The sequence below is a fragment of the Malania oleifera genome, chromosome 13, assembly GCF_029873635.1.
Source record: "Malania oleifera isolate guangnan ecotype guangnan chromosome 13, ASM2987363v1, whole genome shotgun sequence".
Lineage (NCBI taxonomy): Eukaryota > Viridiplantae > Streptophyta > Magnoliopsida > Santalales > Ximeniaceae > Malania > Malania oleifera.
This window is the reverse complement of record NC_080429.1, coordinates 71632088-71655629: the sequence shown is the minus strand read 5'-3', so window position 1 is coordinate 71655629 and position 23542 is coordinate 71632088. Positions and strand designations below refer to the sequence as shown.

At 38.3% G+C, this 23542-nt stretch overlaps 1 protein-coding gene and 1 pseudogene across 3 annotated transcripts; both read left to right on the top strand.

The window, feature by feature from the left end:
• The first annotated feature begins 848 nt into the window (after window positions 1–848).
• Window positions 849–13768, top strand: LOC131145456 (cysteine-rich receptor-like protein kinase 11). 3 transcript variants are annotated; one of them, XM_058094543.1, is made up of 4 exons: window positions 849–1192; window positions 1350–1458; window positions 12481–12537; window positions 13137–13768. In XM_058094543.1, the coding sequence occupies exons 1-3, from the start codon at window positions 992–994 to the stop codon at window positions 12534–12536; spliced, it is 366 nt and encodes a 121-aa protein (XP_057950526.1). In that variant the 5' UTR covers window positions 849–991; the 3' UTR covers window position 12537; window positions 13137–13768. The 3 variants fall into 3 exon arrangements, 2 of the variants coding, with proteins under 2 accessions (XP_057950526.1, XP_057950524.1); XM_058094541.1 differs by lacking the exons at window positions 12481–12537; window positions 13137–13768 and adding an exon at window positions 11450–12120; XR_009134157.1 differs by lacking the exons at window positions 849–1192; window positions 1350–1458 and adding an exon at window positions 11022–11983 and having other exon boundaries at window positions 13137–13762.
• Window positions 13769–15267: 1499 nt separating this feature from the next.
• On the top strand, window positions 15268–23329 carry LOC131145899 (cysteine-rich receptor-like protein kinase 43; annotated as a pseudogene).
• The last annotated feature ends 213 nt before the right edge of the window (window positions 23330–23542 follow it).

The following is a 23542-nucleotide window of genomic DNA, read 5'->3' as shown; positions in this document are numbered from 1 at the left end:
TTTTTCTCTAATTGTTTTGCATTTTGAATTTGAACAAAAATCATCCCTTGTTATGACCTCTGTTCCCATTTTTCCATCAAAATTGTAAACTTGTCATAACATTCGTTTTGTTATCTTGATGGATACTTTCATCCATCAATGAATTCTTCTATGGGAAGAGTCTCTCACTCTTTGTTCATCTTCCATTTGTAGTCATTATTTATCCTCAGCAATGTCCCTCTCTAATGTAGCAAGTCCAATTTGTTTTCCGTTTCACATACAACAGCTCCTCCCTTTCCTCCCTTCAACTTCCTTTTTCTCCCCATTGATTCCACATATTTATGGAATACCCAACATAATTGCATACTCTTTGCTTGATGCCATCCATCAATTTATCGCTTAATCTCAGGAAACACGCAAAGATTATGTTCGAGACCATGAACTTTAAACATTAGATTTAGATTTGTATGAATTTGGAAATACAAAATCTAAAATTCAAGTTCCTGGAGAAACTAAAAAAATATCTACAATTTTATAGGAAGAAAAAAGAAAAACTCATTCTCTCATCTTCAAGCCAAATGAAAAGACCAAATGTAGCCTAAATGATAATTTTAAGAAAAGTTTAACTAATAAATTATACCTATTAACACTGTGATGACTAAAGTCATTAACCACGCCAAATTAATCACGCAAGGTTAATCTTAGACTTTAAAGCTTCCCTCTTCAAAATATATGGACCAATTACAACTCGTCAATTCTAATTTAAAGGGAGTGAGCCCACAAACGCCCAGCGGGAAAATTCCCGCCAATTTTATTGGCAACCGCAGCCTCGCGTTCCATATCCTACTTGAAATTGCACGCCACTGCCGCTTCCTCCAAAATGGGCACCGCTTCGGGAACGAACTTCACGGTGGCTTCGCCGTCTGCCGAAGACAAGGTGCGCCTCACAACTGCGACTGCTTGCTTGAAGCTGGATCGGGATCCACGAGGTACCTGAGATTTCGATGCCTCGATGGGCTTTCTCTCCGGGCTGTGCGCGTGCTTGGAGAGGCGAGTGAAAGGCTGCAGAGGCGCCGATGGCGGCTCCGGAGGGGAGGCGGACGAAGGGGAATCCTCGAGCCTGTTCTTCGACCTTTGGACTCTGCAAATTGCTACCAACTTTTTCTCGGAGTTGAACCTGCTCGGGCATGGACGGTTTGGGCCGGTTTACAAGGTAAGTTTTGTACTTCCGTGCTGCGTCAGGGCGATTTCGGGAATTTAAATAAAAATTTCTTTTACGATAATTTCTGCCGTAATTCCCTCATGCATATTCACGTGGTTTGTTGATAACACGGTTTGAGGGGTTGTTAAAAATACTACCATGCTCGCAGAGGACAGCAAACCACAATCAGCACAGCAGAGGACAGCAATCAACAAACCTGCAGCAGACTCTTCCACCATCACCACGGCAACCAACAATCATGGCACTGCAGAGAATTAGTAAGGATTCCTCTGGGAATAAAAGATCTTCTCTGGCTAGAATAAGTTTATATAAAATGGATTGTAACAGCACAAATGCAAGAAGAACTAATCAAATATTGAATTCATTGAGCTCTCTATTTGGTACTTGACGCCCATGTTCAGCATTTACTTTTAACATCGTATTAGAGCTTGTACGTCCTGCATATTTCGATGGCTTCCGGTGACTCTTCACCCAGCTCCAAAACACAGCATCCACCTTTAATGGTTTCTAACCCCACCCTTAATTCTGCTAGTCACTTCATCACCATAAAGCTAACCATCGATAATTTCCTGCAGAGTTGGTCATGTCGATTGCTCATCTCCAATGCCTCCTCCCATGATCAACGATGCCCCCAATCCCGATTATACTCAGTGGGTCTTACATGACCAACTCATCCTCTATGCCATTAATTCATCTCTGTCGAACCAGGTGCTAACCCAGGTTCTTGACTGTGACACTGCTCAAGATGCTTGGACGACTCTACAGACTCTCTTTTCTTCTCAATCCATTGCCCATGTCACGCAGACTCAATATCAGTTGGCCACTCTCAAAAAGGGCTCTGAGTCCATTACAGATTATTTTCGCAGAGCCAAGACGTTGGCTGCCTCCTTAGGCGTTGCTGGGCAGGCCCTTTCCCCTTTTTAATTTTCAATTTACTTACATGCTGGACTTGGGACAAATTATGATCCCTTGGTCACCTCTCTCACAACTCGGGCTGATCCTCTCTCACCACAACAAATATACAGCTTCTTGCTTACACATAAATCTCGGTTAGCCCATCAAACCTAGACAATGCTCACTACTTAGTCTCTTGCTGCTCACAATACCCTGGTCAAATCTCCTAACTCATTTGGTTCCTCATCTCGGGGTAGAGGCTCTCGATTCTCTCGTGGTTGACGTGGAGGAGGTAGGTACAATCCTTCCTTCTTCTCCACTCACCCTGATAAGACCCCTGTGTTAAATGTGTCAAAAACTCGGCCACTCTGCCTTGGTATGTTACCATAGATTTGATCACAACTATCAATCAGCTCCACCTCCCTCATGGGAGTTGGTTGATCTTAGCCTTTCCAAGTGCAACCCCTGATGAGGCAGCAATGTGCATACAACTAGGGTTGCTATGTTGTCAAGCAAGCATTCAAGACAGGCCTGACATGAATTCTGTTCATCTCATGCCGTCAAGTGACTCGTTTACTTTGCCTAAACTTGGAAGACCAGGCATTCAGGGTTGCCAAGGGCAGTGGACTTCTACAAGTACCAATTCACCCCCCTTATTAGGATTACGGTAAAGCTAACACTCAGTATGGAAATTGTGTTGTGATGTTCCCACTGATGCTGATGGGGAGGTATGCTCAGTATGAAAATTGTGTTGTGATGTTCCCACTAATGTTGATGGGGAGGTATGCTCAGTATGAAAGTTGTATTGTGATGTTCCTACTGATGCCGATAGGGAGGCATGCTCAGTATGGAAATTGTGTTGTAATGTTCCTACTGATGCTGATGGGGAGGTATACTCAGTATGAAAATTGTATTGTGATGTTCCTATTGATGCCGATAGGGAGGTATGCTCAGTATGGAAATTGTGTTGTAATGTTCCTACTGATGCTGATGGGGAGGTATACTCAGTATGAAAATTGCGTTGTGATGTTCCTACTTATGCCGATGGAGATGTATGCTCAGTATGATAATTGTGCTGTATTGTCCCTACTAATGCCGATGGAGAGATATGCTCACTATGGAACTAAGTATGAGTTGAAAATTGAAAGTATGTGATCGGTTGTATTATGTAAAATATTTATTTGTGGATTTACGTACACGTGGTTACACATTGAGTTAGAATATGTTCTAGAGAAATGAATACTTTTGAAATTATATTTATATTTACACATTTGTATTTACTTATGTAGGGATACTTATTTCATTTAAAGCATGATTTAAAAGAAAGGCATGTATTTTAATATATGTATATATATATATATATATATATATATTTGAGCATGTGTTCGATTTCATATGAGTTCTCAGAGTAAGAAAAAGACAAATTATGAAAGTATATTTGAAACACTAAAACTCACGTTGTCACACACTGTTAATAATTTATTTCGACTTGCTAAGAGGTGTCTTATCTCATGAATATTCTAACATTTTTCAAATGCCCTATGGAGTATGACAGTAATTAGAGTAGCGCAATGGAAGCGTGGGTGAGACTAGATAGAGAGATTTAGATTAAATGTTTATTTTGTTATTCTAGTTTATCTTAAAATTCCTAAGGATGTATTAAATTGATATTAGAGATATTATTGATATTTTATTTATGTTTTTAATAAGTTCAGAACTTCATTGTGATATTGGGATGAATTTATTGTTATATTTGGATATTTTAGCTATTCTGGTAATATGCTTGGAGATTTTTCGTTGTTTAATTATTTGGTATCAGAGAAATTTAAATGAAATCTCTCGGGTCTTTTCATAACCATCTAGTCGACTCGCAAGCTTAGGTCGAGTTTGACTATGTGCATTTGTGTTTTTCTAGTGATCCTTACAACATCTGACTTGGTATTGCTTCAGATAGTTTTAATCCTTTTAGTAACATGAACAACACGTATAACTTGTGACTAGTTATGATGATGTCAAACAATTTATCACCTTGGCGATTATCACGATGTGCGGATCGTGGGATAGGGGCCTAGGCTTGTGCCATTATTTTTATTTTTTTTTAAAAAATTACAATCATTACTATAAAATTTTAAGTATAAATGAAAAAAATAATGAAATCATTACAAAAGAATGAGTAGTGTAAATCAATTAAATTTGAAAAATCTAAAATATATTCTGAATTGGTTAGACTTTAGATTTTGTATTATTGTCCTATAATTTTTTAATATTTCATCTTTAACAAGCAATTCCTTATCATAATTATTTAAAAAAAAATTATAATTGGAATATGTTATTTATTAAAGAGTAACATTTTTAAAATATGTGTATATATTTAGTAAATATTTATCATGAACTTTAATTAAAAGGAATTAAAAGGCAAAAATTTTCGTCCCAAAATCGCCCCCAACAGAACATGAAAATTACGAAATCTACCTTGCAAACCCTAAACCCTCGAGCTGGTTCAACTCCAAGAAAAAGCTGGTAGCAATTTTTTGGCACATGCTTTTTATTGAATTTTTATTTTATCATTTTCCTGGGTCGGTTTCTTGGGGTTTTTCGAATTTACGTAAAATTAGGAGGTTTTTTGAATATACATAAAATTAGGGTTTGTGACCATTGTTCAAAAATGTCAATTTCCATCACCGATGTTCAGGTAGGCGGGCAATTTTTATTTTTTGACCGTTGCGATCAGGTCGGCCACCGACATTGTATCCCTTTATATCTGGCGGCCTTAGGTTTTGCTCGTGAAGCTTCTCTCTCTCTCTTGATCCCCCGCCCTCTCTCTGATCTTGGGCCGTGTCTTCGGAGTAATCGGTGATGACAACATGCGGTGACAGTCAGGCTGTGGCGATGAAAACTGTGAATGTTTTCCTATACATCTGCTCTTTCAAATATGACTTCTGTTAGGAACCTGTGAACATTCAGAAAAATGTGACACCAAAAATTTAATGTGGTTCGATCAATATGGACCTACGTCCACGGAGCACATACCAAATATTCACTATTTCGTCGAAAAATTACAATTCTCACTCTCTCTCTCTCCCTCTCTTCCTCCTCTTTCTCCTCTCCGCTCTCTGAGCTTCTCACTTTGTTGTCTCTTGTACCCTCTGCACATATTACATTCCTCAGCTCTCTATTTATAGGGCTGAGAATTAAATCACAATTTAATCACAATTAAACATAAATGGGAAGTTAGAATGGAGAGATAAAATGGAGATAAATTTCACCGCGTGAGATTAATTACAACGCGTTTTCCAACTCAGCTCCAGCTCTTGGTTGTTTTCTGGCTCCAGCTCTAATAATCTCCTCAACTAGTATCATGAATAAATGATGTGCTCACAATATGTCTTCAGGCATGAAGACTAACTGTAGTTGAATACAACTTCAGTTTCTCTATAGTTACCATCTTTCTATCTGCTCGATTTTTGTGGACTAATTTGATGGTTGTCATCTTCACAACTAGTGTAAAAATGCAAGTGTAGTCAATCTCTTCCTTTTGCTCGAAGTCTTTGACTACCAATCGAGGCTTGTACCTTCTAGAGCCATTATGCTCCTCTTCGATTTTGTACACCCACTTGTTGTGAAGACCTTTGGGCAACTTCCAAATTTCTGTTGGAGGTGAGGGACTTCATCTCATCCTTCATTGCAAGCTCCCACTTGCTCGCATCTCTTGCTTGACATGCTTCAACATAGCATTCAGGCTCTTCTCCATCTGTCAGAAGTAAGTAATTAATATACCTTCTGTTTGGTATATGAGATCGAGTAGATCTCCTAAGCTTCGGAGACGGTGGTGCGACAATTTGCTCCACTAGTTCCTTCACCTGAGGATTCTCGGCATTCTGTTGTTGTGTCCCGACACATTCTGAGTGGATTAGTTCTAGTCCCTTCTTCTTTGGGGCATGAGTGTTTATCTGAAAACGAACCCTCTTTTGTTTCCTGACTATAAAATCCTCACACATGTCAATCTATATTAAAATAAACATGGAGGCATTGGAGGTTAGAAAAAGTGTTTCGATTTTCTTATCTCGTACAATCGTAAGTATACCCTTTGAAACTTTCCATTCATCACCAATGAATTTCGTCGTGTATCCCTTATTTGCCAGCTGACCAATTGAGATCAAATTCTTTCTCAGGTCTGGAATATACTTGACATCCTTCAGCTTCCATACTGACCCGTTTAGATTGATCTTCACAACTTCCTTGTCGGTTATGTCGCAAGATTGATCGTTGCCAAGGTACACCTTACCGAAATTACCTGGTGTGTACTCGTCTAGACAATCTCTGCAGCAACTGACATGAAATGAGGCTTCGGAGTCTAAGACCCAAAACTCCTGCTTGCTCTCCAAAGAGTAGATCAACATCTCATCATTTTCGGAAGCAATATTTGTTTCTGTCTTTACCTTCGTCTCGAATTTTTTTTTTTGACTTCTGCACTGGTTCTTGTAATGACCAGTCTTTCCACAGTTCCAGCACTCAATAACTTTTGTGCTCTGGGAACCTGTGTCCTGAGTACCTCTGAGATTTCTGGATTTAGACCGCTTGGGCCTAGATCTGTCACGGTTATTTGATCGTCCATGCCTGTTTTCTTTGCCTCGACTCTCCATGTTCAAGGCTGAACTCGAAGTGGAGGCATGGTTTGACTGCATTCTTATTTCCTCCGTCAAAATCATGCTGACGACTTCATCGTATACAAGTTTCGATTTTTCTGTGGAGCTATTGACAGCAGTAACGACACCATTCCAACTTTCAGACAACTGACTGAGAATCAGTAGGGTTCGAATCTCATTGTCAAACGTCATCTCGATTGAGGTGACTTGATTTGACAACTCGTTGAAATTATTCAAATGTCTGCCGAAACTTTCACCTGCAGACATGCTCATCGTAAATAGACTTTTCATGAGATGTGCCTTATTTGCGGTTGAAGGTTGCTCGTACATATTAGAGAGCGCATCTATCAGAGACTTGGTGGATGTTATATGCTTGATATTGAACGCCACAGATTTCGACAATGTCATTCTGATGGCTTCGAAGGCTTTTCGATTAAGCAACTCCCACTCATTCTCGTTTATGGATGCTGACTTTCCCTTCAACGGTAAGTGCAATTCCTTCCCAAACAAATAATCTTTTATCTGCATTTTCTAGAAATCGAAATTGTTCCCATTGAACATTTTGATTTTTGAGCTCTTTTCATTCGACATCTCAATTTGCTAATCTAGAGATGAAATTTGCTCAAATGGATAGTGCGGTTGGATTCGGAACGATTGAAAACCCTAGAAATGGTTCAAGTCGCTTGAAAAACGGACCCAAAACGACTTCGAAAAGTTCAATCAAAGTAATGGTCAAACATGGTCAACTCGGCTGATGTGGCACGATGACATGGCAGTGGGGTCCACTTGCTGACCTAGCCGTGGGGTCCACCTGCTGACGTAGCAATGGGTCCCACCTACCGATGTGGCAGTGGGGTCCACCTGTTGACGTGGGGCGCTGACGTGGCGCTGAGGCGGCAGATCGAATCTGAGTCGGGGACCGGTTCTCGGGTTAACCTAGTCTATGTCTCTCTCCGGGTTGGGTTGGGTCGAGGCTGTTCGGGCGAGGAAGATGCGTGCAATTGCGCATGAGGAGTTGGTCACTGGCGCGTGACTGGTGCGTGGTGAGGCGTCTTGCTCTAGCAAGGCATGTGAGAACGCGTGAGGCTTCGCCTGGACTCCGTTCGAGCTCCAACTTGCACCGTTCTCTTCGTCGCGGCGATCTGAATGTGATGGTGGCCTTAAAACGCAGTTTTGATTTATTGGACAGAGCTTTGATTTTGGGATCACTTCCGATTTGAATTTTCTGCTCGAACTGGGCTCTGATACCACTTGTTAGGAACTTGAGATCATCTAGAAAAATGTGACACCAAAAATTTAACATGGTTTGGTCAATATCGACTTATGTTCATGCACACACCAAATATTCATTATTTCGCTAGAAAATTACAATTCTCACTCTCTCTCTCCCTCTCTTCCTCCTCTTTCTCCTCTTCGCTCTTCTGAGCTTCTCACTTTGTTGTCTCTTGTACCTTATGCACATATTACATTCCTCAGCTCTCTATTTATAGGGCTGAGAATGAAATCACAATTTAATCACAATTAAACATAAATGAGAAGTTACAATGGAGAGATAAAATGGAGATTAATTTCATCGCGTGAAATTAATTGCAATGCGCTTTCCAACTCAGCTCCATGAATGGATCGCATCTCCAACTCAGCTCCAGCTCCAGGTTGTCTTTTGGCTCTGGCTCTAACAGCTTCCTAACATATTTGTATTGCTATTTATTATTGTTTTTGATTTTCACCGTTTCAATGGCAACCGTACAATAATTTTCTTAAGGATGCGCTTATATTGTTTAGTATATTTTAATCCAAATTACTTTCATCTCTCTCTCTCTCTCTACGGTGGGGTGGCTTTTGCTGCCGTTAGTGATAAGCACGCCTGGCATCTCATCATTAGTAGGAATGATGAGATGCTAGGGGGAGAGGTTAATAGGAATGATGAGATGCTAGGCGTGCTTATCACTAACGGCAGCAAAAGCCACCCCATTGGAGAGAGAGAGAGATGAATGTAAATTGGATTAAAATATACTAAACAACATAAGCACATCCTTAAGAAAATTATCATATGTTTGCCATTGAAACGGTGAAAATTAGAAAAGATAATAAATAGCAATACAAATATGTTAGGAAACCTTATTTGAAAGAGCATATGTATAGGAAAACACTCACAGTTTTCATCGCCACTGCCTGACTGTCACCGCATGTTGCCATCACCGATTACTCCGAAAACACGGCCCAAGATCAGAGGGAGAGAGCGAGGGATCAAGAGAGAGAGAGAGAAGCTTCACGGGCAAAAGCTAAGGCCACCAGATATAAAGGGATACAATGTTAGTGGTCGACCTGATCGCAACGGTTAGAAAATAAAAATTGCCCGCCTGCCTGAATGTCGGTGATGGAAATTGACATTTTTGAACAATGGTCACAGTCCCTAATTTTACGTATATTCGAAAAACCCCCTAATTTTACGTAAATTCAAAAAACCCCAAGAAACCGGCCAATGGAAATGATAAAAAAAAATTCAATAAAAAGCATGTGCTGAAAAATTGCTACCAGCTTTTTCTTGGAGTTGAACTAGCTCAGGGGTTTAGGGTTTGCAAGGTAGGTTTCATAATTTCCATGTTTTGCTAGGGTGATTTTGGGACGAAAATTTTTGCCTTTTAATTCCTTTTAATTAACGTTCATGATAAATATTTATTAAATATATACACATATTTTAAAAGTGTTACTCTTTAATAAATAGCATATTCCAATTATAATTTTTTTTTTTAAAAAAAAAGGTAATTATGGTAAGAAATTGCTTGTTGAAGATGAAATATTAAAAAATTATAGGACAATAATACAAAATTTAAAGTCTAACCAATTCAGAACATATTTTAGATTTTTCAAATTTATTTGATTCACACTACTCATTCTTTTGTAATGATTTCTTAATTTGATTTCATTATTTCTTTCATTTATACTTAAAATTTCATAGTAATGATTGTAATTTTTTTAAAAAATAAATATGGTGGCACAAGCCTGGGCCCCTATCCTACGATCCGCACATTGCGATAATCGCCAAGGTGATAAATTGTATGACATCATCATAACTAGTCACAAGCTATACGTGTTGTTCATGTTACTAAAAGAATTAGAACTATTTGAAGCAAGACCAAATCGGATGTTGTGAGGATCACTAGAAAAACACGAATGCACATGGTCAAACTCGGCCTAAGCTTGCGAGTCTACTAGATGGTTATGAAAAGACCTGAGAGATTTCGTTTAAATTTCTCTGATACAATATATAAACAGCGGAAAATTTCCAAGCATATTACTAGAATAGCTAAAATATCCAAATATAACAATAAATTCATCCCAATATCACAATGAAGTTCTGAATTTATCAAAAACATAAATAAAATATCAATAATATCTCCAGTATCAATTTAATACATCCTTAGGAATTTTAAGATAAATTAGGATAACAAAATAAACCTTTCATCTAAATCTCTTAGTCTCACCCACACTTCTATTGCGTTACTTTGATTACTGTCATACTCCATAGGATATTTGAAAAATGTTAGAATATTCATGGGATAAGACACCTCCCAGCAAGTCGGAATAAATTATTGACAGTGTTTGACAACGTGAGTTTTAGTGCTTCAAATATACTTTTATAATTTGTCTTTTTCTTACTCTGAGAACTCATATGAAAACGTACACATGCTCAAATATATATATATATATATATTGAAATACATGTCTTTCTCTCAAATCTTACTTTAAATGAAATAAGTATCCTTACATAAGTAAATACAAATATGTGTAACTATAAATATATTTTCAAAAGTATTCATTTTCCTAGAACATGCTCTACTCAATGTGTAACCATGTGTACGTAAATCCACATATAGATATTTTACATTATACAATCGATCACATACTTTCAATTTTCAATCCATACATACTTCCATATTGAGCATACCTCTCCATCGGCATTAGTAGGGATAACACAGCACAATTATCATATTGAGCATATCTCTCCATCGGCATAAGTAGGAACATCACAACGCAATTTCCATACTGAGTATACCTCCCCATTGGCATCAGCAGGAACATTACAACACAATTTCCATACTAAGCATACCTCCCCATCGGCATCAGTAGGAACATCATAATACAATTTTCATACTGAGCATACCTCCCCATCGGCATTAGTAAGAACATCACAACACAATTTTCATACTAAGCATACCTCCCCATCAGCATCAGTGGGAACATCACAACATAATTTCCATTCTAAGTGTTAGCTTTACCGTAATTCCAAGAGAGAGAGTGAATTGGTATTTTCAAAATTGATGCCCTTGGTCAAACCCCTAACAGCAGTATTACACAACTCTAAGGTTAATCTAGTGCAAATAAATTAACTCAATTTAAATACACAACGAAAATTAAATTGTATAATTAAATTAATCAAGTGTGCACAAGAAAGCTGTAAATAAAGATTACATCCAAAAATGTTATCGAAGTTCGGCAAATTGCCTATGTCCTTGCCTTGACTAACAAGTACAAAAATTATCACTGTAAGGCTCACTTAACGGGTAGAGCGGCACCTAAACAATCAGATCAATTAGCATAGAACTGATCTCAACCTTTACAAATAATTTTTACCGAGCTGAATTACCGCCCCCTCAAGCCACGTGAGAATTTAAAATTTATTTATTTATTTATATAAATTATATAGACAAACCAAAGTCAGCATCCTTGGATTGGCAGAGAAGGTGTCAAATAGTTACAGGTGTGGCAAGAGGTCTTCTATGCCTGCATGAAGAGGCTCCTGAAAGGATTATTCATAGAGACATCAAAGCCAGTAATATACAGAGTTGAATCCAAAGATATCAGATTTTGGCTTGGCAAGGCTTTTTCCTCGGTAAGGCTCCCATACACTGACATTTAGGATTTTTGGTACTCGGTGAGTAATTTTCTTGCTTCAGATCTTTGTGTTGCTTACTGCTAAAACCTCACACTTGGTCATTTTATTGTCTTCTTTATTTAAGTTTCCCTTGGCTAGTATTATAGTTGACATTTCCAGGAGGATCCTCGTGGAAATTGAAACGTGCAACCCAAAACTTTTGTTGGATTGCAGTGGTTACATGGCTCCTGAATACCGCTTTACATGGATACTTGTCAGTGAAGTCTGACGTTTTTAGCTTTGTTGATTTGGTGTTGGAGATTGTGTGGGAGAAAGAATCATGATGGGCGGCTTGGTGCAGAAAAGGTAGACCCCTTGAGTTACGTAAGGGTTAGAGAATAGTTAATGATGCAATTATTTGGGAGGTCATTTTTTTTTGTTTTGTTTATGCAGCTTCCTTTTTAATCTAAAGTTGAACATTAAAACATAATCTGTGTTTTTTTCCTTTAACAAGTGAAGGCTTGTAGGTCTACTTTAGCATGCAATAATTTTCTTCAAATTACAAATCCATGTTTTTTAAATCCTTGAGAGCTGTAGGCATGTACACAGTTAAAACTGAATGTCCGACAGCCTGTTTTGTACCATGTGCTTAAACAACTTACCCCCATTGTATGGGTCTGTCTTAACCTAGTGTTGCTTTGAATATTATTCTAAATATACTGTTGGTGGAAGTTTAGTTTTTATATTTTATTGTTTAGGAATTCAAAATTCTTTTAACAGATATCCTACTTTGAGTTTATTAATGCTAGTGGTTAAATATAGTGTTAGTGAAAGTTTGACTGCTTCTCTTTTATGATTTTTAGGTGCTGGTGCTGTAGAATTCATCATTTGCTTTCGTAGAAGTAAAAAGGATTCCTGAGGTAGGCGTATTCTTGTTTACACAAGGATTCTTGACAAGGTGTATGTTATGGGAAAACATTTAATTCATTTATGAAGCATTTGTTTAAACCGACATATTTTTGCTAGCTGATTTTTTTGGGGGTTGAAAGTTCATGGTTTTTTTTTTTTTTTTTTCTCACTTTGCTTGATAACCAAACACAAAAAATCAAATTCCATGTTTTCCTTTCCAAGAGTTTAGAGTTTTGGCAAACAAATGATTTTTCCATGAGTCAATTTATTCTTGGAATATCGATTTAAATATTGACCTTACATTTAAATGAGCTCACCGTGCACTTTATGATTCCATGGAGGAAACTGGGAAGTGCACTGATCAGAGATTCTGTCAGGTTTTTGAGTCCCTTTGACAAACTAGGACAGAAAGAACATCCAGTTTAGATTTCCCTCTTACGATATAATATGTTAAATGCATCCGTGCATAGTCATGCTTCTTGCAATTAATTTAAATTCAAGTTGGCAATACATATCTTCATCGAATATATGATTACATTTTTGTTTCCAAAATGAAGATGCATTGATTGTTTTCATTTAATCCTCGTTTATTTTCCTTCCTGCCGCACAGACCTGGGCACTCTTTCAAAGAGGCAAGGCATTGGAGTTGGTTGATCTTAGCCTTTCCAAGTGCAAGCACAACCCTGATGAGGCAGCAATGTGCATACAACTAGGGTTGCTATGTAGTCAAGCAAGCATTCAAGACAGGCCTGACATGAATTCTGTTAATCTCATGCTGTCAAGTGACTCGTTTACTTTGCCTAAACCTGGAAGACCAGGCATTCAGGGTCGCCAAGGGCGGTGGACTTCTACAAGTACTTCCGCTCTCACTAGCACTAATCGTACCAGCAGTACATGCACCAGTGCCACCAAGATTTATCTTAAGAAAATTATCGTATGTTTGCCATTGAAACGGTGAAAATCAGAAAAGATAATAAATAGCAATACAAGTCTGTTAGGAAACCTTATTTGAAAGAGCATATGTATAGGAAAACACTCACAGTTTTCATCGCCACTGCCTGACTGTCACCGCATGTTGCCATCACCGATTACTCTGAAAACACGGCCCAAGATCAGATTGAGAGAGCGAGGGGTCAAGAGAGAGAGAGAGAAGCTTCACGGGCAAAAGCTAAGGCCACTAGATATAAAGGGATACAATGTTAGTGGTCAACCTGATCGCAACGGTTGGAAAATAAAAATTGCCCGCTTGCTTGAATGCCGGTGATGGAAATTGACATTTTTGAACAATGGTCACAGACCCTAATTTTACGTATATTTGAAAAACCCCCTAATTTTACGTAAATTCAAAAAATCCCAAGAAACTGGCCAATGGAAATGATAAAAAAAAATTCAATGAAAAGCATGTGTCGAAAAATTGCTACCAGCTTTTTCTTGGAGTTGAACTAGCTCGGGGGTTTAGGGTTTGCAAGGTAGGTTTCGTAATTTTCATGTTCTGCTAGGGTGATTTTGGGACGAAAATTTTTGCCTTTTAATTCCTTTTAATTAACGTTCATGATAAATATTTATTAAATATATACACATATTTTGAAAGTGTTACTCTTTAATAAATAGCATATTCCAATTATAATTTTTTTTAAAAAAAAAAGGTAATTATGATAAGAAATTGCTTGTTGAAGATGAAATATTAAAAAATTATAGGACAATAATACAAAATTTAAAGTCTAACCAATTCAGAACATATTTTAGATTTTTCAAATTTATTTGATTCACACTAATCATTCTTTTGTAATGATTTCTTAATTTGATTTCATTATTTCTTTCATTTATACTTAAAATTTCATAGTAATGATTGTAATTTTTTTTAAAAAATAAATATGGTGGCACAAGCCTGGGCCCCTATCCGACGATCCGCACATTGCGATAATCGCCAAGGTGATAAATTGTATGACATCATCATAACTAGTCACAAGCTATACGTGTTGTCCATGTTACTGAAAGGATTAGAACTATCTGAAGCAAGACCAAGTCGGATGTTGTGAGGATCACTAGAAAAACACGAATGCACATGGTCAAACTCGGCCTAAGCTTGCGAGTCTACTAGATGGTTATGAAAAGACTCGAGAGATTTCGTGTAAATTTCTCTGATACAAAATAATTAAACAGCGGAAAATTTCCAAGCATATTACTAGAATAGCTAAACTATCCAAATATAACAATAAATTCATTCCAATATCACAATGAAGTTCTGAATTTATCAAAAACATAAATAAAATATCAATAATATCTCCAGTATCAATTTAATACATCTTTAGGAATTTTAAGATAAATTAGGATAACAAAATAAACCTTTAATCTAAATCTCTCTATCTAGTCTCACCCACACTTCTATTGCGTTACTTTGATTATTGTCATACTCCATAGGATATTTGAAAAATGTTAGAATATTCATGGGGTAAGACACCTCCCAAAAAATCGGAATAAATTATTGATAGTGTGTGACAACGTGAGTTTTAGTACTTTAAATATACTTTTATAATTTGTCTTTTTCTTACTCTGAGAACTCATATGAAATCGTACACATGCTCAAATATATATATATATTGAAATACATGTCTTTCTTTCAAATCTTGCTTTAAATGAAATAAGTATCCCTACATAAGTAAATACAAATATGTGTAACTATAAATATATTTTCAAAAGTATTCATTTTCCTAGAACATGCTCTAACTCAATGTGTAACCATGTGTACGTAAATCCACATATAGATATTTTACATTATACAACCGATCACATACTTTCAATTTTCAACCCATACATACTTCTATACTGAGCATACCTCTCCATCGGCATTAGTAGGGACAACACAGCACAATTATCATACTGAGCATATCTCTCTATCGGCATAAGTAGGAACATCACAACGCAATTTCCATACTGAGTATACCTCCCCATCGGCAACAGTAGGAACATCATAATACAATTTTCATACTGAGCATACCTCCCCATCGGCATTAGTAAGAACATCACAACACAATTTTCATACTAAGCATACCTCCCCATCAGCATCAGTGGGAACATCACAACATAATTTCCATTCTAAGTGTTAGCTTTACCGTAATTCCAAGAGGGAGGGTGAATTGGTATTTTCAAAATTGATGCCCTTGGTCAATCCCCTAACAGCAGTATTACACAACCCTAAGGTTAATCTAGTGCAAATAAATTAACTCAATTTAAATACACAACGAAAATTAAATTGTATAATTAAATTAATCAAGTGTGCACAAGAAAGCTGTAAATAAAGATTACATCCAAAAATGTTATCGAAGTTCGGCAAATTGCCTACGTCCCTGCCTTGACTAACAAGTACAAGAATTACCACTGTAAGGCTCACTTAACGGGTAGAGCGGTACCTAAACAACCAGATCAATTAGCACAGAACTGATCTCAATCTTTACAAACAATTTTTACCAAGCTGAATTACCGCCCCCTCAAGCCATGTGAGAATTTAAAATTTATTTATATAAATTATATAGACAAAACAAAGTCAGCATCCTTGGATTGGCAGAGAAGGTGTCAAATAGTTACAGGTGTGGCAAGAGGTCTTCTACGCCTGCATGAAGAGGCTCCTGAAAGGATTATTCATAGAGACATCAAAGCCAGTAATATACTGTTGGATGAGGAGTTGAATCCAAAGACATCAGATTTTGGCTTGGCAAGGCTTTTTCCTCGGTAAGGCTCCCATACACTGACATTTAGGATTTTTGGTACTCGGTGAGTAATTTTCTTGCTTCAGATCTTTGTGTTGCTTACTGCTAAAACCTAACACTTAGTCATTTTATTGTCTTCTTTATTTAAGTTTCCCTTGGCTAGTATTATAGTTGACATTTCCAGGAGGATCCTCGTGGAAATTGAAACGTGCAACCCAAAACTTTTGTTGGATTGCAGTGGTTACATGGCTCCTGAATGCCGCTTTACATGGATACTTGTCAATGAAGTCTGACGTTTTTAGCTTTGTTGATTTGGTGTTGGAGATTGTGTGGGAGAAAGAATCATGATGGGCGGCTTGGTGTAGAAAAGGCAGACCTCTTGAGTTACGTAAGTGTTAGAGAATAGTTAATGATGCAATCATTTGGGAGGTCATTTTTTTTTGTTTTGTTTATGCAGCTTCCTTTTTAAACTAAAGTTGAACATTAAAACATAATCTGTGTTTTTTTCCTTCAACAAGTGAAGGCTTGTTGGTCTACTTTAGCGTGCAATAATTTTCTTCAAATTACAAATCCATGTTTTTATATCCTTGAGAATTGTAGGCATGTACACAGTCAAAATTGAATGTCCGACAGCCTATTTTGTACATGTGCTTAAACAACTTGCCGCCATTATGTGGGTCTGTCTTAACCTAGTGTTGCTTTGAATATTATTCTAAATATACTGTTGGTGGAAGTTTAGTTTTTATATTTTATTGTTTAGGAATTCAAAATTCTTTTAACAGATATCCTACTTTGAGTTTATTAATGCTAGTGGTTAAATATAGTGTTAGTGAAAGTTTGACTGCTTCTCTTTTATGATTTTTAGGTGTTGGTGCTGTAGAATTCATCATTTGCTTTCGTAGAAGTAAAAAAGATTCCTGAGGTAGGCGTATTCTTGTTTACACAAGGATTCTTGACAAGGTGTATGTTATAGGAAAACATTTAATTCATTTATGAAGCATTTGTTTGAACCGACATATATTTGCTAGCTGATTTTTTTGGGGGTTGAAAGTTCATGGTTTTTTTTTTTTTTCTCACTTTGCTTGATAACCAAACACAAAAAATCAAATTCCATATTTTCCTTTCCAAGAGTTTAGAGTTTTGGCAAACAAATGATTTTTCCATGAGTCAATTTATTCATGGAATATTGATTTAAATATTGACCTTACATTTAAATGAGCTCACCGTGCACTTTATGATTCCATGGAGGAAATTGGGAAGTGCACTGATCAGAGATTCTGTCAGGTTTTTGAGTCCCTTTGACAAACTAGGACATAAAGAACATCCAGTTTAGATTTCCCTCTTACGATATAATATGTTAAATGCATCCGTGCAATCATGCTTCTTGCAATTAATTTAAATTCAAGTTGGCAATACATATCTTCATCGAATATATGATTACATTTTTGTTTCCAAAATGAAGATGCATTGATTGTTTTCATTTAATCCTCGTTTATTTTCCTTCTGAAACAAATTGAAATGAACTTCTCTGCAAGAAGAAAATTTAGCACAGAACAGAGAGAGATGAAGATGGGAAAGAAGAATTTTGTCTTCCGTACTTTTTCACACTTAGAACTGCACACTCGGGGGAAGATAAATAGGAAGAAGGAAAAGATAACAGAAAAAAGGGAATCTCGAGCAGAGCAGTGAAAATAACTGCCCAAAACAGAAATAAAAAAAAAGAACAACTATCTGTTGGAGCCATTCACGTGGGTGCTCTTTCTTTAGATTTCTGGTGGGAGCTAGGGAGCTGAGCTGGAGTTGCATATTTGGCATCTTTAATTTGTAATAGCCCCCCGCAAGATGGAGAGTAGATGTTTTCTACTCCCATCTTGGACAAGTGAGAATAAAAGAGAGAAGAGGCTATAGGTTTGGTGAACATATCTGCCATTTGCGAGTGGCTGTTGACATGGTGAGTAGTGAGACTACCGTCTTGAATTTTTTCACGAATGAGATGACAATCTAGCTCAATGTGCTTTGTGCGTTCATGGAAAACTGGGTTTGCAGCAATGTGTAAGGTAGCTTGGTTGTCACAGAAGAGTGTGGCAGGTTGGGGATGAGTCACTTGGAGATCATTCAAGAGGTAACGGATCCAAGTCAATTCGCAGCAAACCATTGCCATGGCTCTATACTCTGCCTTTGCAGAGGACCTGGAGACGGTGTTTTGTTTTTTGGATCGCCAAGAGATCAAAGAGGAACCAAGGAAAACACAATAGTAGGTTATGGATTTTCGGCTATCAGGACATGAACCCCAATCACTGTCACTATATGCCTTTAACTGTAAACTGGAATCTGAAGGATAAAAAAGTCCTTGACTTGGCGCCATCTTGATATATCTAAGAACCTTGTGTGCTGCATTTAAATGAGGGACTCGTGGAGTTCCCATGAATTGGTTGAGGAGTTGAACAGAATAAGAGAGGTCTGGTCGAGTGATGGTCAAGTACATCAAGCGGCCAATGAGTCTTCTGTAAATGGTGGGATCTCCAATAGGTTCTCCTTCATCTCTCGACAACTTGATATTTTGATCCAAAGGAATTTTAGCAGGTATAGACCCAATGGTTCCCGTATTTGATAGAATGTCCAATGCATACTTTCGTTGACAAAGATGGATTCCCTTTGCTGATTGTGCAACTTCGATGCCACGAAAGTATTTTAGTTGCCCCAGATCTTTGATTTTAAACTTTTCATCCAAAGCTCCCTTAAGTTTTTCAATAGATCTCATGTTATTGCTGGTCATAATTATGTCATCAACATAAACTAGGACGGCTGTGAAGGAACCATTATGCATTCGGGTAAACAAGCTGTAATCTCCTTTAGATTGGGTGTAGCCATGCTGGATGATGAAGGAGGAGAGTTTAGCATACCATTGCCTCGAGGCTTGCTTAAGGCCATACAAACTTTTAAGCAGCCTGCGGACCTTTGTTTCATCTGCTGTGTGATAGCCAGGTGGCAGCTTCGTGTACACTTCTTCATCAAGATCCCTATGAAGGAAGGCATTGTTGACATCGAATTGATGTAGATGCAGGCCTTTGACTGCTGCCAATGCTAGTAAAGCTCTGACAGATACCATCTTAGCTACAGGGGAGAAAGTTTCATGATAGTCTATGCCCTCTTCCTGTGTGTATCCTTTGCAGACCAATATGGCCTTGTATCATTCAATGGTCCCATTGGCATTGTATTTCATCTTGTAAACCCATTTGCATCCGATGGCTTTCTTACCAGGAGGAAGCTCTGTGATAGTCCAGGTTTTATTCTGTTCAAGAGCTGCAATTTCAGTCACCATAGCTTTCTCCCAATTAGGATCCTTAACAGCATCATGGTATAAATAGGGTTCAGTGTTTTTAGTGATTGTGGTGACAAAGGCCTTGTGTTTAGGTGTAATGTTATGATAGGATAAAGAGGCACAAAGTGGAAAAGGACTACCTGGAGCTGTAGGACCTCGTTTCTTATTGGACTCTTGTGAATGGGTGAGAAAGCCAGCAGAGCTAGCTTGCTGACAGATGAAGTGTTCAAGGTGAGGTGGTGGCTTCTTGGTTCTAGTAGATCTCCTTGGGAGATGAGGACTGTTTATAGTGTGGTCTAAGGTTTCACCAGGAGGTTGAGGTGATGTTGAAGGCTGACTTGGTGTGTTTTGTGGGCTGTCATGTTCAGTGGCATTAGCTGGTGTATGAGAGTCTTCATAGGAAAAATCCATGATGGTAGGCTGAGGAAAAGGAAGCTGAGTAGTTGGGACAGCGGTGGCTTCTTCAGATTGCAAGGGGAAAATGTCTTCATGAAAAACGACATTCCTTGAGATGAATATTTTTTTAGTTTGCAAGTCCATTAGTTTGTATCCTTTCACCCCAAAGGGGTATCCCAAGAAAATACACTTTCTTGCTCTTGCATCAAATTTGTGCCTGTTATTTGAGAGAGTTGAGGCAAAAGCTACGCAACCGAAGACTTTGATGTGGGCATATGCAGGCTTGGCTTTAAAAAGGAGTTCAAAGGGACTTTAGGATTTTAAGATGGCAGATGGAGTTCGGTTAATGAGGTAGACTATTGTCAGCACACAGTCACTCCAATATCTGATAGCAAGCCCACTTTGGAATCTCAAGGCTCTTGCAACATTTAAGATGTGCTGGTGTTTTCTTTCAACTCTAGCGTTTTGTTCAGGGGTCTCCACACAAGTTCTTTGGTGAATGATGCCTTTCTCATGATAAAATTGTTTCAGATCAAATTCCCCTCCATTGTCACTCCGAATGGTTTTGATTTTGGTTGCAAATTGAGTTTCTATCAGGCACAAAATCCTTTTAAGGTAGAACTTGCATCGGATTTAAATTTCAAAAGATACACCCAAGTGCACCTGCTGAAGTCATCGACAATGGTAAGAAAATATCGGAAACCATCATAAGAAGCTTCATTACATGGCCCCCAGAGATCACAATGAATGAGTTCAAAACAATGTTCAGATTTGTGTTGACTACAAGGAAAAAGAAGCTTGTAAAGCTTGGCTAAGGGACAAACAAAACAAGGCTTAGTAGTTAGTGAAGTTTTGCATATAGGTTCAAGATCGAGAAAATCTAATTTTACTGATGAAGGGTGTCCTAGGCGGTAGTGCCAAAGGTCCATGTTTTGGCTGTTGGTAATTGCAGCTGTTTGTGGTGATATGTTGGTGGCTTTGGACAGGGCTTAAGTCAAAGATGCTAGAGGAACTTCATTCTGCAGCAAATGGTATAACCCATTCTTCACCTCACCCATTCCAATCGTGCGCCAAGTCAAAAGGTCTTGAATAAAATAATTTTTAGATAAGAAAATAAGACAACACTTCAAGGTGTGAGCCAATTTTCTGGCAGAGATGAGATTGAAAGAAAAGGATGGAACACACAGGACATTATGAAGAATAAGGTCTTTTGTTGGTCTCACTGTGCCAATGTGGGTCACAGCGATAGCTTCTCCATTAGGCAAGGTTACAGAGTAGGAGACTTCAGCTGTTATGGAAGTGAAGAAACAGGTCGCACAAACCACATGATCTGTTGCACCCGTGTCAATTATCCAGGGAATAGCTGAAATGTCTTTGGGTTTGCTTGTGTAAGCTGAGAGACAGAGAGGTATACCAGAGAATTGAGGAATGTGTGCATCAGGAGGAGAAGCTATGGCAGTTTGAACAGAATGCACCGAGGCTTGACTGGTCTGCCTGAGCATGGCCATTAGTTCCTAGTATTGCTCTTGAGTTATAGTGCTTTGACCTCCATGAGTTCCTTGTTCTGGAATAGGTAGAGGAGATGCTAAAACCTGATGAGCATACGAGCCAATAGGTGGAGTTCTACCATAAAGTCTGTGCCCTGGAGGATAGCCATGAAGTTTGTAACATTTTTTTGTAGTATGTCCAGGAATATGGCAGTGATTGCACACTGGTTTGCTAGGATTGGCCTTGAAACACCTCTCCAGAGAGTGACCATGAATTTTGCAATGAGAACAATAGTATTTGTCATGTCTCTGAGAGCTGTTTTGAGGTGTGAGCTGTCTGGTGTTATCCTTGACCAGGAGAGCAAGAGGTTCTGTGGGAGAAGGGTCAGAAGATATCTCTCTACGCTTCTCTTCCTGTTGGATGATTGAATAAACCTCATTCAAATTGGGGAAAGGTTTAATGAGCAATATCTGTGCCTTCAAACCTTTGTAGGAGTCATTGAGTCTCATTAGCAATTTCATTACCCAGTCCCTTTGTTGATTTTCGATCACTGTTTTCAAGCCACCACAACTACAGCTAGGGATGGATTCATAGTTCATCAGTTCATCGAGAAGTGTTTTCAGCTTGGAGAAGTAACAACTCACTGAATCTTGTTGCTGCATCAGGGCAGCAATTCCTTGTTTGATTTCATAAATCCTTGGGGCATTTTGCTGTGCAAGACGATGCTCGAGCTCAACCCACAGCTGGTGTGCCGTTTCTGCATACAGGGTGCTGCATTTGATGTCAACCGACATGGAGTTTTGCAGCCAAGTAATAACAATGTCATTGCAACGAAGCCAATAATCCATCAAGGGATTGTCAGGATCAATTGGCTCACGAATGCTGCCATCGATGAAACCCAGCTTGTTCTTAATACGCAAGGCATGCTTCATTGATCTTGCCCAGGGATGATAATTGTTGGAATCCAATACTTGCGTGACGAGTAAAGCTCTAGAGTGGTTGTTGGTGCTGATGAAGTATGGTCTGCTGGGCTGTGATGGATCAAGATGGATTGAGTGATGGTTTGAGGCTGTTGATTTGGTGTTTTGGTTTTGGTTTTGATTGGTGTCTTGATCGGAATTGGTAGAGTCCGTTCGAGCCATTGAGACTAACCTGGCTCTGATACCATGAAACAAATTGAAATGAACTACTCTGCAAGAAGAAAATTCAGCACAGAACAGAGAGAGATGAAGATGGGAAAGAAGAATTTTGTCTTCCTTACTTTTTCACACTTAGAACTGTACACTCGGGGGAAGATAAATAGGGAGAAGGAAAAGATAACAGAAAAAAGGGAATCTCGAGCAGAGTAGTGAAAATAACTGCCCAAAATAGAAATAAAAAAAAAGAACAACTATCTGTTGGAGCCATTCACATGGGTGCTCTTTCTTTAGATTTCTAGTGGGAGCTAGGGAGCTGAGCTGGAGTTGCATATCTGGCATCTTTAATTTGTAATACCTTCCTGCCGCACAGACCTGGGCACTCTTTCAAAGAGGCAAGGCATTGGAGTTGGTTGATCTTAGCCTTTCCAAGTGCAAGCACAACCCTAATGAGGCAGCAATGTGCATACAACTAGGGTTGCTATGTTGTCAAACAAGCATTCAAGACAGGCCTGACATGAATTCTGTTAATCTCATGCTGTCAAGTGACTCGTTTACTTTGCCTAAACCTGGAAGACCAGGCATTCAGGGTCGCCAAGGGCGGTGGACTTCTACAAGTACTTCCGCTCTCACTAGCACTAATCGTACCAGCAGTACATGCACCGGTGCTACCAAGATTTCTTCCGGTAGCAGTTTTGTTGAGGGTTATTCTAGGAATTCAATTTCTCTTTCTTCCATTGATGAAGGTAGATGACCATTTATAGTTATGCCGTGTACATTAGCCGCCCCATTTATCTTGTGCAAATTAAGCTGTTTCCGCACCTATTTATAATTAATGTTTGTTATTAATAGCATAACACTAGTGTTTAACTAATTTACCGAACTTCAGGAACAAGTTTGTACTGGATTTTAATTGTGAAAGGCATAAGAAAAGCATGTAATAAATTGTCTTTTCGTTAGTGTGCAT